Source organism: Staurois parvus, unplaced genomic scaffold, assembly GCF_062004578.1.
Source record: "Staurois parvus isolate SC_StPar_1 unplaced genomic scaffold, SC_StPar_1.0 ptg000202l, whole genome shotgun sequence".
NCBI classification, from domain to species: Eukaryota; Metazoa; Chordata; class Amphibia; order Anura; family Ranidae; genus Staurois; species Staurois parvus.
The window spans coordinates 966,582-981,475 of record NW_028317998.1 but is presented as its reverse complement, the minus strand read 5'-3'; the positions used below and the strand labels follow the sequence as shown (position 1 = coordinate 981,475).

General features: G+C 39.2%; 1 protein-coding gene across 4 annotated transcripts in view; it reads left to right on the top strand.

Moving 5' to 3' along the window:
* The window catches only part of PAK3 (p21 (RAC1) activated kinase 3), a 224,141-nt gene that overhangs the window by 199,610 nt on the left and 9,637 nt on the right, over positions 1-14,894 (top strand). For all 4 annotated transcript variants that reach the window (XM_089678264.1, XM_089678267.1, XM_089678266.1 and 1 more), the window contains 4 exons: positions 4,409-4,526; positions 6,284-6,383; positions 6,762-6,958; positions 10,836-10,973. In XM_089678264.1, coding sequence (XP_089534390.1) covers positions 4,409-4,526; positions 6,284-6,383; positions 6,762-6,958; positions 10,836-10,973 — 553 coding nt within the window. The remainder of the gene's footprint in view (positions 1-4,408; positions 4,527-6,283; positions 6,384-6,761; positions 6,959-10,835; positions 10,974-14,894) is intronic.

Below are 14,894 nucleotides of genomic sequence, written 5' to 3'. Positions count from 1 at the left end.
AACGTTCCGCAAACGCCGGACCAACGCTTGCCAAACGCTATAGGGGCGTTTGGCAAGCGTTGGCAAAACAGCCTAGTGTGAACGAGCCCTAAGATAAATATTTCAGGTTAAAATTTGAAAACATCCTGCCTAGATTGTTTTGGTAGGGATCTCGGACTCCCTCCTGTTATAAAAAAGTCCCCAACATTATCAAGAAACACATTTGTCAGTCATGGGCGCCTCTAGTAACCATCATTTCTCTAACTGTTGGGGCTTCACTACTTCCAATTACTTTTGAAGGTAGCTTGTTTTTATGCATATTGTTCTTATATGTTTGAATTGCCCAGGGTTGTAACGGATTTAGTTTAAAGCTAAGTGCTTATGGGTGGTACATTTAAATTCTTGACAAACATCTATAATGTTTTTTAGGTATTTTTAAGACTTTTAGTCAGCAGTTGAAGGATAAAGCTCCATGAAGTGTCAGAAAGCATTCAGAATTCTCGAAAAATGGTCACACAGTATATCCAAATATCACACCCTACAGAACTACCTGTCTCAACCAGAGTTCTGTGGAACCTTAGGGTTCCCCCACAAGTTACTAGGGGTTCCTTAAACAGTGATATATTTGATCTCTCACCTACACTTCTAGGGGCAGAATTTTCCACTGACATTTAGTTTAGTAAGAAAGGGGTTACTTCTACACTGACTACCAGTGGCACTACAATGGCCAACAATGGAATAGGAAGCTTTTTCACTGATCTGTAATTTAGAGTATTTAAACTAGAGGACAGAGTGGAGAGGGACTAGAACACTTGTCAGTTTTTATTGCAGTCGGAGCCCCTGTTAAAGAGATTCACCCTCTCAATTGGACCGGTTTACCATTTTCATTGAAATTGAAAGTAAAAGAAAACCCCAAATTTTGGATTGTCGCCAGAAAAGCTATAGTGGAAAAATCTTTTTAATGGGGACACTACTTCTGGTGACCTGGGGGTCCCCAAGGAATTCCCTTCTTTTGCAGGGATTTCCTCTAATTTCCTGTTTGACAGTAAGTGAAGAGAAATCTCCGCAATGGTATACAGATGGGAAAAGAAAATCTGACAGGGGTTATAACCCTCCCTTGCTCCATCTAAAATAATTGAAAAAAAAAAAGATTTGCCTATAGTTCTACTTTAAAAAGGCAATACATAGTATTTACCTCCTACAGTGGATTATTTTATAACATTCTCCTGCTCTACATGACAAACTTTTTTCAATCTTTGAAATGAAAGGAATTATTATATTGGACAGAAAATAAACACAGATAATGAATGTTTCAGTGTTTCTTTACACTAATAGTCACTAGAGAAATGCCTACTAGTGTAAGGAAACCCTACAATATTAAAGTGTTACTAAACCCCGGATCCTGCATTCACACTTTGGTCTCCCAGAGTACACAAACATGGAAGTGCAATTATTCTAGTAAATGTGAACTGCTAAATACCCTTTCTCATCAGTAGTCTTGTGACTTCTATCAGTGTCCAGCAGAGCACATGTTAAAGTTTGTAGGAGGAATTAAAATTTTGCTCTAGGAGGATGCAGAACCCCTGACCTATGTTTGGACAGTGCTGATTGGCCCTGTGCTGATCACATGCACTCTCCCAAGAATAAAAAAAATTCTAGCAATACACACCAAACTGGGCATGTGCAGAGTGACTCCGCATGATATATCTGATCAGGAGAAAAGAGGGGGATGCTAGAAGAAAGGGAGGATCAAAGAAGTCAGGATCAAACCGCCTTTTTACACAATGCAGAGGATTAACCCATTAGGTTCCACAGTTAGTATAGCAAGCATGCATTACTTGATGTACAGACTGATTTTACTTTTGTGGGTTTTGTAACATTTAATTGCCTTCGTATTTTCTAGTATTATAATTTGTTTCATTTCATAATTATTATTTTGTGCAAATTTGGCACATATAGCATAAAGGTAATAAAAAATGATCAGCTGTAGGAGTTAAATACTCTATATGTGCCACATTCTTCATTGTTTTCTTTCTGCTACTTAGTGGTCACACTAATGCACCTTGCAGTGTTCATTTTGATTTAGTTTTAGTCATAGTCTTTTGACTAAAATGCCATTTTAGTTTTAGTCATATTTGAGTCATCTGAATTGTTTTAGTTTTAGTCGTATTTTAGTCAGCTAAAATCTCCACTACATTTCAGTCAACTAAACTCTAATGGGTTTAGTAAATTGTAATGCATTATTTAAGGATTTCTGTAGAATTTCAAAATTAATATACTCCTGGAGTCTAAATCTAATAACATGTTATCATTTATGGTATTAAGGTTTGAGCATGCACTACAGACACAGATTTAGGCTGCAAGTGGGGACAGCTAGGGGCTGTTATTATACACAGTGCTAAGCACTGCTACCTTGCTGGGAGGGGAAACACTCACCACATTACATCCAGACAGACACGAAGCCGATGAAGGAGTTCCTCATCTGTGGTTTGCAGGGCATGGTTCCAGAACTCTCAGGCACAGGCAGCAGGCAGAGAGCCTGTGTCTCTTAGCCAGTACAGTTTGCTGAGGGGGATGGGGCTTTAGCAGACAGGTGGATCTCCGAGGAAGTGGAAGTTCAGGTGGGTAAACATCCCTCCCTAACATTTACGTTTAGTTTTTGTTCATTGGCTAAATTGGAATTGATTTTCATCATAGTTTTTCTCGCTGAAAACATGCAGCTGATGAAAATTATGACAAATATTTTTGTCACTGAAATTAACACTTGTACCTCGAGCTGAAATATAAAAATAAAAAAAATGAAGAAATAAAAATTTCAGAAGGGTTTTCCTGAGGCCTAAAATAATTTCTAGACTCCTCCAAAGTAAAAAAAAAAGTTGAGAGAGGCTGCTATAGGATTATGGGTTACTGTGAAGAATAGGAATACAGTATCTGCATGAAGGCTTTTGTGACTATTTTCTTTGGTTTTATTTTTTGATCGCTGGTTTTAACATCACATTCAGGCTGATGCTGTGTGTGATCAAATGACCACTGGGTAACCACTTCCATCAATTCCGTTGAAGGTATTTGTTAGGAGCAGAAAACAGTTATGGCCAGCAGATGACCACAGAGAACCACTTACCTAGCAGCCTGCATATTTACTGCCTAATTTATTTTTAAAATAGATGTATGCCTTAAACAGTGGGCAGAATGTTTAACACCATTCTTCCTGTTTATCTTCAGTCTTCTTAACAACGTGAAGAATAGTGCATCTGGTATGACAACTGCCAATCCCCAAATGCTAGTCATTGACATGAACTGTATGAATGTGTGTGTGAAATTAATAGTGCAGTTTTTGATGCATAATAACTTTCAGTTTTCTTTCACAATTTGTTTATTGAAAAAAAAAAAAATAATAGAACAGAATGAGCAACGTACACAATGTACAAGAATAAGGCTCAGCAAAATGTACATGTAGGAATTTTACAGTCTAAGGCTGGCCATAGATGGTTTGAATCTTGGCCAGTTCAGCAAGAACCGGCCGAGATTTGAACTGAGTGTGGGCAGGCTGAATGTACCAAGTTGGTTGATCGATCAACTTGGATATAACCCGCCTGTCAAATTCACTTGCGATTATCGCTAGCAGCTGCTATAGCCGCTAGCAATAATCACTGTCTTCTCCGGACAGGGACAACTTCCCCCACCCGCTCCCCCGCTGGTATAAGACAATGTCCCGGCAGGAGGGATTCCCCTATCAGCACTGTCTGAGTTGATGGAGGAATTGTACAAATTTCCTTCCTGCAACCCTACAGAGACAGGATGCAACAAAGAAAACAAAACTAAGCTACAGAATGTTAACTACCTCCACCTCAGGAGTAGGAAAAGCAACATGTGATACAAAATAAAAGTCGAATAGTAGGTACATTCAAGTCAGCTATCGGTGGCCTATAGGTGGATCCAAAGCAGCATTGAAGTTGGCAAACCTATACCTGGGCAGGGATCCAGTTAACATATGAGAAGTAGCCAATACAGGGTTTCTCCCCTCCAGTAGTTTGCTAGTAGCCAGTTTGAGAATCGAGCATGAAAATGTAACCCAAGAGGGCGAGGAGGGAGTCATGCTAATCAATAGGTTAGCAAATAACAAGACACAAAAAAATAAGGGGGGTAAAGTGGTTTGCTATGGTGGGCACTTAGTGGGGGGAAGGAGCCAAGATTTCCTGTGGGAAACTTGAGAAGTGGAGATTTGGAGCTGCTCTGTGCAAAACCATGGCTTTACAAAAACTTAATATTGATTTAAGGGGTTGAGCAAAATAGTCATACACACTTTTGTTACAGGGCTGTATTAAGCATATTATGGATGCATTTTATGGTTTTGTTTCTTTTTTTCAGTCCAATTTTTTAGTCATTTACATTGTGTTAATAATTTTATACACTTTATTGTGCCCTGCAGTTATCTGGTGGGGGATGAACTCTGGGTAGTGATGGAGTACCTAGCTGGAGGATCTTTAACTGATGTTGTAACAGAAACGTGTATGGATGAAGGACAAATTGCCGCTGTCTGTCGAGAGGTGAGTTTATAGTTTTAAAGTGAATTATGTGCTCCATCAGCTATTCCACCATCACTTCCTCTTTTCCCGAAACACGAAGGCAGCTAAAGAACACTGTTACACATATGCAACTTTTATCTTTTTGTCAGAAGTCAACACTCCTCTCCACCTCAACCACTCCCCCTGATTGGTAATATATGCTTGCTGCCCCGCAGAGAACAGTGACACATGATTGTCACAGGAAAGGCTAAGGTGACTTAGACATTAAAGCTGGCCACACATGGGTCAGTTTTTTTTGTTCAGTCAATGGGTTGAACAAATAAAACTGACCTCATTCCCCCATCCACACATTCAATATGAATGCTGGAATCCTTCCCACTGTGTCATTGTATTCTGACAGCAGGGAGACTTCCCTGCCATCAGAATACACTGATCAGGCTTCAGCCTATTGCCTGTGGTGCTGATCTAGCAAAAATAGAGCGACAAGGCAATTAAACAGAAGTCAATCAGTAAATCGACTTCTGTTCAACTGCAGTGGCCACACATGGATCATAATTCGTCCGGTCCCTGCTGAACCAGCTGAATTTAGATCCATGTCAGGTTAGCATAAACCCAGAATAAGGCTGTAATTGATGGCCTGGCTTTACATTCATCTATGCTTTACGAGAGGCAATACAGCTGCAATTGCCTTCCAATGGGGGTACTACTGGGTCTCTGGTGACACACTGGAAACAAGTTTTTTTTTATTCATAAAGTATGCACATCTAAAGGGATTCTAGGGTTCCCCGTTTCATACAAAACTGAAAAAACAGCCAGCTCTCTTCTTCCTTGTGGCACATTTCCTTTTTTACATACTTTCAGGCACTTCCATCAAGGCATGTGTTATATTTAAATTAAGCACTGCATAATCCCAGTATGAGGTGCAACTTATGTTTGGTTTTAACCACAAAGGTGCTTTTACTTTTTACAAATGTCTCAAATTAGGCAGGGTGATGGTACCTTGTGGGGCTTATGATATATATAAATATACAGTGAATACAGTTCTAGTTGATTAAAACATCTAAGCATTGCAGACCTGTGTTGGTGATATGGTTGTACTGATATAGCTTTGATGTATTCACTACAGTGCATGTCAAACGTGGGGGTCATACAGGGTCATGTAACTCATCTTCATTATGAACCCACACCTCCTCATACAGTATAAGATTGCAAACATTAATGCGGACATATCCAGCTTAAAACACTTAGTAAATGCTAAGCACAAGACAGCTTTTCCTTGTTGTTTGGAGCTGCTCCGATTAGCAAATTTCTCTATGCATTAGTGTAATCTGAAACTTTATGCTAGTAAACAACTCATATTTGATGTATGGGCTGCTCCTTACACACTTAATGATTCTCTGATAATCATTTACAGTAAATAATGATTTAATTATTCTCTTGGCTTTGGTGCAACGTTTGTTTTTTTTGTAATAATATAAAATCTAAGTCAACTTCCGTAAAGGTTGCCAGATAAATGTTCCTGAATCCTGTAAGCTTGGCTCACCCAAGTGTGAATGTGCAACTGAATGGAAGGAGGCAAAAGAGAACATACAACTTCCAGCACTTCTTACCTCTGGAATGGGGTGGTGGGACAACAGAGATTGAATAAGCTTTTCAGACCTTTTCAGGTGGCTTTCCCCAGGATAACAAATTGCATTACACAATTTGAATCTAAAATAAGGGTTTGTTGTAATGGTTTTTGTTTTGTTTTGTTTTACTTCATTATATCCTTGTTTTAGTGCCTACAAGCCCTGGACTTCTTGCATTCAAACCAAGTGATACACAGAGATATTAAAAGTGACAACATCCTGCTTGGGATGGATGGATCAGTAAAACTTAGTGAGTACAACAGTTTCATGTGCCCATATCTATTTAGGCTCAAACTCCACATAAATAACTATTCTTTAGTAATGTTTGATTTATTTATTTATTTATTTCATTGTTATGCTTTCATACCTGTTGTTTTCAAGAACAGATCTAATTTTTCAACTATAACTGACTGAACTGACACTTTAAGCTGTTATTTGTAAGCAAATAGTTTTGCATAAATATAGTTCAGCTTTTTAAATTAGATCAATTGCTTTGCTTATCCTCTAAAAAGAATGTTTATTTATTACTACACATTCATAGACTGTAAGAGGGACAGCTGCACAGAGATGTAAATTCTGATTATAAAAAAAACTCCTATTTCATGAATGTTTTTTCATACTTTTTCAGCGGACTTTGGTTTTTGTGCTCAGATCACACCTGAGCAGAGTAAACGGAGTACAATGGTGGGAACACCTTACTGGATGGCACCAGAAGTGGTAACAAGAAAGGCCTATGGCCCCAAAGTTGATATTTGGTCTTTAGGCATCATGGCCATTGAAATGGTTGAAGGAGAACCACCTTACCTTAACGAGAACCCTCTCAGAGTAAGTGATGGGAATAGAAAATCGCATGTGTATGCTGTGGTACTAAATTTGTGGCTTAATTTTTAACTTCTCTTCAGATTGGTCTGATTGTCCTCCTTTTATTAGGCCTCTCTCACATGGGTGGTTGTTCTGCCACTTTTAAATGCATGTTTTTTTTATTTTGAAATGCCAATACTCCTGGCACAAAGATCACTTGCTTTTGTACATTGCGTTTATCAGCGATTACGTTAGTTTACATGCAGCTGAGTTTGGCTGCATTAGTAAATTCTTGCGTTTTCTATAGCAACTGTTTACTTATTTTTTCTTTGTACTGCAATTAACTGTGTTTATGTACAGATAACTGCGGTACATCGCTCCTGTATGCTGCCAACTTTATTTTTTCCTAAACCATGTGTTATGAAAATGTTGCTAAATGCAGTGTGTGAATGGAGCCATATGGATGCATTGTCTGCATTTAGCTGCAGTAATTAAGTTCCTCTAACCTCGGCTAAAGGCTGAAATCTAACCGCTCATAAAACATCACTAAAATTTCATATAAAATATGATAAGTGTGCTATCCCTTTAAAACAATGGTGAATTAAAAAAATCAAAAAGTCAGCGAATGCAAAAAGCTCTTTCAGCACATTGTGGTGTGACCAATTGCTGTTTACCGAATGGAGATGACCTCTATGTTATAAGAGGTCTGCAGCATTTATGCTAATAAAAGTCGCAGCTTGTTTGGCAAACTCAGTCAGCACTATTCCACAGGAAAGCTCACAATATTCCCAGATGCAGCCTCAGATCAACCAGTGTAAAGAGGGTAACAAAAACATTGTTTAAAAGAATTAACATTTATTTATAGAGAGGTACGCACAATGTTCCTTGATCCCAGATCCTGTGCCCTGACAGCATTGTCCTGTAAGGAAATGCATCGGGCGGAACCTAACTCAGATACCATCATGCCCTCCAACTTGAGCACCATGGCACTTACATGCTTGTCTCCTAAACTTCACATTGTGTGTACCTCTCTATAAATACATTTTATTAAAGCAGTGTTACAAGCTGTGGCCTTTGTTGGTTCCCTCTTTATCCACTTGCCGACCGCCCTGTAGCAGATGTACTGCTACAGGATGGCCGTTCTGTGCAAAATCACACACACACACATATATATATATATATATATATATATGCGGTTTTGCACTTCCTGGTGTAGGGGCGCGCCGTGTCTGCTGTGATTAGTCATAACAGAGGCCGATCAATGAGTGCCAGCCAATTGATGAGGTAAACAAGGCAGAGCTGTGTCCTCTCAGTAGCAATCTGCTGGATTTTTTTCCTCGCTATAAGTCACTGATTGCCACCAGCACTAGTATACAAAAGAAAAAATTCCAGTGTATATATACCATACTTTGTAGATACTATAGTTTTTGCACAAACTAATCAATATATGCGTATTGGGATTTTTTTTTTTTACCAAAAATGTGTAGCAGAATACATATTGGCCTAAATTTTATGAAGAAATAAGATTTACATTTTTTCTTATTGGATATGTTTTATAGCAGGAAATAAAAAATACTGGGTTTTTTTTCAGAATTTTCAGTTCTTTTTTTGTTTTATAGCGCAGAAAAATTAAAAACCCAGATCATGATTGTGCAATTGTCAGTTAAAGTAACGCAGCGTTTTATAGCAAAAAATGGACTAGTCATGAAAGAGGGTAAATCTTCCGGAGGGCAAGTGGTTATGCCATAACGTAGAGTTCATTTCCATTTAGTAAGGAGCTTGTGCACATGGTGATGTGGAAATACTGAAGTGATTACTGGATTGAAGTGCTGTGCTGAAGCAACTTTGTCCATTCAGTGAGTTTTTGATATTTTTTTATTCACCATTGTTTTTAAAATTCTACATTTAATGAGATAGCACACCTATTGTATTTTAAATTTAATTCCAGTTTTGTATCCATTTGCTTTGAGTGCTATATTTTCATTTTATTCACACTGAGCACAATAATTTTTTGGATTTCATTCTAAAATTTTATATAAGCTTTAACATGTTAAAGTAGATTAAAGTGGTTGTAAAGTCAGAAAGTGTTTTACCTTAATGCATTCTCTGCTTTAAGGTAAAAAACCTTCTGCATGCAACTCCCCCCAGCCCTCCCCTATACTTACCTGAGCTTGATTATTGCCTCGGACCCAGCAGCAGAAGCCATTGGCTCCTGCTGCTGTCAATCACAGCCAGTGAGGATGGGGTAGGGCTGAGTAGAACATAGCGGCTTGCTATGGTGGGCACTCAGCAGGGGGGAGGGGCCAGCTGCACCAGTGGGGACCCAAGGAGAGGAGGATCAGGGCTGCTCTGTGCAAAACCATTGTACAGAGCAGGTACGTATAACATGCTAGTTATTTTCAAAAAATAACATTTTAACCTTTTCAATCACTTTAAAGAGCTAATTTCAATATTTTTAAATTGGCAGTTTTCACTAAAATAACACATAATGATCCTGCCATTATAGCTCTTCTAAAGGCACCTCCTGATATAAAGTAATAATGCTGTATTCCTGTTTCACAGTTGTGCTCCCCCATTACCATATCACACGAGCTTCTGATGGAGGCTGCTAGTGGCTGCTTAATATACGCTACATAGACATGGTCCACTGATGTTACCATCAAACAGCATACCTTGAGGAATGCCGTGCAGACATTGCTGAAGTGCATGCATGTAGACAGGAAAATGCTGCAGAAGACCTGCAGCACTGAGATGTAACAAAATGTACTTTATTAAAATAATGGCATTAGTTTATGATACACAATACTTTATTAACCGCTTGCTTTCCTGAGGATTTACCCTCCTTCCTGACCAGGCCATTTTTTGCGTCACGGCGCTGTGTTGCTTTAACTGACAATTGCGCGGTCATGCAACGCTGCACCAAATGAAATTTACATTCATTTTTTCCCATGAATAGAGCTTTCTTTTGGTGGTATTTGATTACCTGTGCGGTTTTTTATTTTTTGTGCTATAAAAAAAAGACCGACAATTTTGAGAAAAAAACTATATTTTTGGCTTTTGCTGATAAACATGTCCAGTAAAAAAATTTTAAAAATCAAATTTCATCATAAATTTCGGCCAAAATGTATTCTACTACATGTCTTTGCTAAAATAAATCCCACTTTTTTTCTTATTTTTTATTTTTACTATTAATGGCGGCGATCAGCGACTTATAGCGGGACTGCGGTGGGCATTCTGACACTGGGGGGAACTGACTTGGTGTCACTGGCATCCCCAGTGACACAAATACAGTGATCAGTACTAAAAAAAAACACTGACACTGTACTAATTCCACTGGGCAGAAAGGGGTTAACATGAGGGGCGATCAAAGGGTTAACTGTGTGCTGGGTGTGTTTTACTATGGGGCCATGTGTTTGTGCTTCACTGTAAGCACACTGCTTTGTATGGCTGTGCTGTGCACAGCCATGCAAAGCACTGTGTACGAGCTGACAGGGAGAACTGTTTTGTTTACACACAGTTCTCCTCCCTGTCAGAGATCCTCGGCAATCACCAGGCACCAGCGAGTAATCACCGACCGGGACCCGGTGATAGACAGCCACAAATGGCAGTGTGGGTAGGGCACGCACACGCCTCGCGTGTGCCCCCTACCTGGAAGTGCAAAATCACATATATATATATGCATGATTCTGTCCACCGATGCAGGCTTGTAGCAGTATTTCTGCTATAGGATGGATGGGAAGTGGTTAAACTACATGTTGTTCAGTTTGTATCTACTTTAAGGGTAAGAGTCCACCACACAACAAATTGCCATTGTTGAATAGATTTCTCTATAATCATTGAAATCTGAGTTGTCTGCCAGACAAAAACATTTTACTGGTATTTGTTTCTGTGTGTTGTAAAGGCACTGTATCTGATAGCTACGAATGGAACCCCAGAGTTACAGAACCCAGAAAGGCTGTCATCTGTGTTCAGAGACTTCCTAAATCGATGCCTAGAGATGGATGTGGACAGGAGAGGCTCTGCCAAGGAGCTTCTACAGGTCAGTATATTATGTGTGTATGTATGGGTATTTGTATATACCTTTACCATCAGCACAGCAGCATCAACATATTAAAGAAACATTTACAGTGCCTTGAAAAAGTATTCATACCCCTTGAAATTTTCCACATTTTGACATTTTACAATCAAAAACGTAAATGTATTTTATTGGGATTTTATGTGATAGACCAACACAAAGTGGAACATAATTTCAAAGTGGAGGGAAAATGATAAATGATATTCAAAATATTTTACAAATATGTGAAAAGTGTGGCATGCATTTGTATTCAGCCCCCCCTGAGTCAATAGTTTTTGTAGAATCACCTTTTGCTGCAATTACAGGTGCAAGTCTTTTTGAGGATGTCTCTACCAGCTTTGCACATATAGAGAGTGACATTTTTGCTCATTCTTCTTTGCAAAATAGCTTAAGCTCTGTCAGATTGGATGAAGAGCATCTGTGAACAGCAATTTTCAAATCTTGCTACAGATTCTCAATTGGATTTAGGTCTGGACTTTGACTAGGCCAGTATAACACATGAATATGCTTTGATCTAAACCATTCCATTGGAGCTCTGGCTGTATGTTTATGGTCGTTGTCCTGCTGAAAGGTGAACCTCCACCCCAGTCTCAAGTCTTTTGCAGACTCTAACAGGTTTTCTTCTAAGATTGCCCTGTATTTGGCTCCATCCATCTTCCCATCAACTCTGACCAGATTCCCTGTCCCTGCTGAAGAAAAGCATGCCCACAACATGATGCTGCCATCACCATGTTTCACGGTGGGAATGGTGTGTTCAGGGTGATGTGCAGTGTTCCGCCACACAGCATTTTGCTTTTAGGCCAAAAAGTTCCATTTTGGTCTCATCTGACCAGAGCACCTTCGTCGACATGTTTGCTGTGTCCCCCACATGGCTTCTTCCAAGCGGGACTTCTTATGGCTTTCTTTCAACAATGGCTTTCTTCTTGCCACTCTTCCATAAAGGCCAGATTTATGGAGTACACGACTAATAGTTGTCCTGTGGACAGATTTTCCCACCTGAGCTGTGGATCTCTGCAGCTCCTCCAGAGTTACCATGGGCCTCTTGGCTGCTTCTCTGATTATTGCTCTCCTTGCCCGGCCTGTCAGTTTAGGTGGACGGCCATGTCTTGGTAGGTTTGTAGTTGTGTCATCCATATTTGGATGAAGGATTGAACAGTGCTTCATGAGATGTTCAAAGCTTGGGATATTTTTTTATAACCAAACCCTGCTTTAAACTTCTCTCTGATCTGTCTGGTGTGTTCCTAGGCCTTCATGATGGTGTTTGTTCACTAATGTTCCCTAACAAACCTCTGAGGGTTTCATGGAACAGCTGTATTTATACTGAGATTAAATTACATACAGGTGGTTTACTAATTAGGTGACTTCTGACAGCAATTGGTTCCCCTAGATTTTAGTTAGGGGTATCAGAGTAAAGGGAGCTGAATACAAATGCACGCCACACTTTTCAGATATTTATTTGTGAACAAATTTGAAAATTTCCTTCCACTTCACAATTGTGTGCCACCTTGTGTTAGTCTATCACATAAAATCCCAATAAAATACATTTATGTTTTTGATTGTAAAATGACAAAATGTGGAAAATGTCAAGGGATATGAATACTTTTTCAAGGCACTATAGCTTAGTTGCATTAGAGCAGGTTATTTTCAAGTAGGTAACAATACCTAAAATGTAACAGCAAGTTATTTAGGATTCACTAGGTATACCCTATCTGTTTTACAAAACTTTACATGTTAAAACACTTAACTATACCAACACAAGATGAAAACCCACACAGAAAAACCGCTATTGAGTGCTCTACCCCAGAGTCAAGCAATAGCCATGTAAGTGAAGCTGGTCAATTATAAATTGCTATGATAGTCTGATGTCTCCAAAACACCTATCCCAATGCTGTGGAATAATGACAGACTAAGTGCCTTTTGTAGTAGTAATTACATGAATAATAAACAGTATGAGATGTGCATGGCCATGGATGGCCCATATAGAGGCATCTAACAATGTCCATTACAGTGCAGTCATTGGAACTTATTATTTTATATCAATACAACACATTTCACTGCTTAGTCTGTAGCTCTAAATACCTCAAACTTAATGAGTCAGAATAGTAACTCACCCCCCACTTTCACTTTGCTCGCTATATGCAGAATTTCAATTATATAGTCACAGTCTAAAGGCAAACGACTACTGGAGTGCTTTCTCACTCTGTGACTCCATGTCATGGATGTCCGGTATTACATTTTTATTTTTTTTTATTGTAAAGTAAATGTTTTTCTTACTCCTAGTAAAAATGATAAATATATGATAAACACAGAGTGAAAAATAGCAGTGTAAAATCCTTTACCTAAACAAAAATGTTTCTCTTAAAAACAGTGTTGGCTAAATACATATTGGCAAATCTGGTGGAATTAAAAAAAAGTTTCACAGCGTTACAGCTGTCTTCATGAATCAACGCACTTTGGTGCTTGTGTACCTTTTTTGTGTGCACCGATCTATTTCCTATGGGCTTTCATTGTGCCACAAAATCCACATGTGCTTTTTGTTCTCGCAGCACAAGTTTCTTTGTGTTGCATTAGAGTCTGTGCGGGTGTTTTATTAATTGAGGGCTATCTGGGAGGATTGTTTAATCATGTACACAATTCATATGAGCAGCAAGCATTAGTGCATGAAAATGCATGTTATAACGCACTCTCCATCACATATACAGTCAGGTCCATAAATATTGGGACATCGACACAATTCTAACATTTTTGGCTCTAGACACCACCACAATGGATTTGAAATGAAACGAACAAGATGTGCTTTAACTGCAGACTGTCAACTTTAATTTGAGGGTATTTACATCCAAATTAGGTGAACGGTGTAGGAATTACAACAGTTTGCATATGTGCCTCCCACTTGTTAAGGGACCAAAAGTAATGGGACAATTGGCTTATCAGCTGTTCCATGGCCAGGTGTGTTATTCCCTCATTATCCCAATTACAATGAGCAGATAAAAGGTCCAGAGTTCATTTCAAGTGTGCTATTTGCATTTGGAATCTGTTGCTGTCAACTCTCAAGATGAGATCCAAAGAGCTGTCCCTATCAGTGAAGCAAGCCATCATTAGGCTGAAAAAACAAAACACACCCATCAGAGAGATAGCAAAAACATTAGGCGTGGCCAAAACAACTGTTTGGAACATTCTTAAAAAGAAGGAACGCACCGGTGAGCTCAGCAACACCAAAAAAGACCCGGAAGACCACGGAAAACAACTGTGGTGGATGACCGAAGAATTCTTTCCCTGGTGAAGAAAACACCCTTCACAACAGTTGGCCAGATCAAGAACACTCTCCAGGAGGTAGGTGTATGTGTGTCAAAGTCAACAATTAAGAGAAGACTTCACCAGAGTGAATACAGAGGGTTCACCACAAGATGTAAACCATTGGTGAGCCTCAAAAACAGGAAGGCCAGATTAGAGTTTGCCAAACGACATCTAAAAAAGCCTTCACAGTTCTGGAACAACATCCTATGGACAGATGAGACCAAGATCAACTTGTACCAGAGTGATGGGAAGAGAAGAGTATGGAGAAGGAAAGGAACTGCTCATGATCCTAAGTATACCACCTCATCAGTGAAGCATGGTGGTGGTAGTGTCATGGCGTGGGCATGTATGGCTGCCAATGGAACTGGTTCTCTTGTATTTATTGATGATGTGACTGCTGACAAAAGCAGCAGGATGAATTCTGAAGTGTTTCGGGCAATATTATCTGCTCATATTCAGTCAAATGCTTCAGAACTCATTGGACGCCGCTTCACAGTGCAGATGGACAATGACCCAAAGCATACTGCAAAAGCAACCAGAGTTTTTTAAGGGAAAGAAGTGGAAAGTTATGCAATGGCCAAGTCAGTC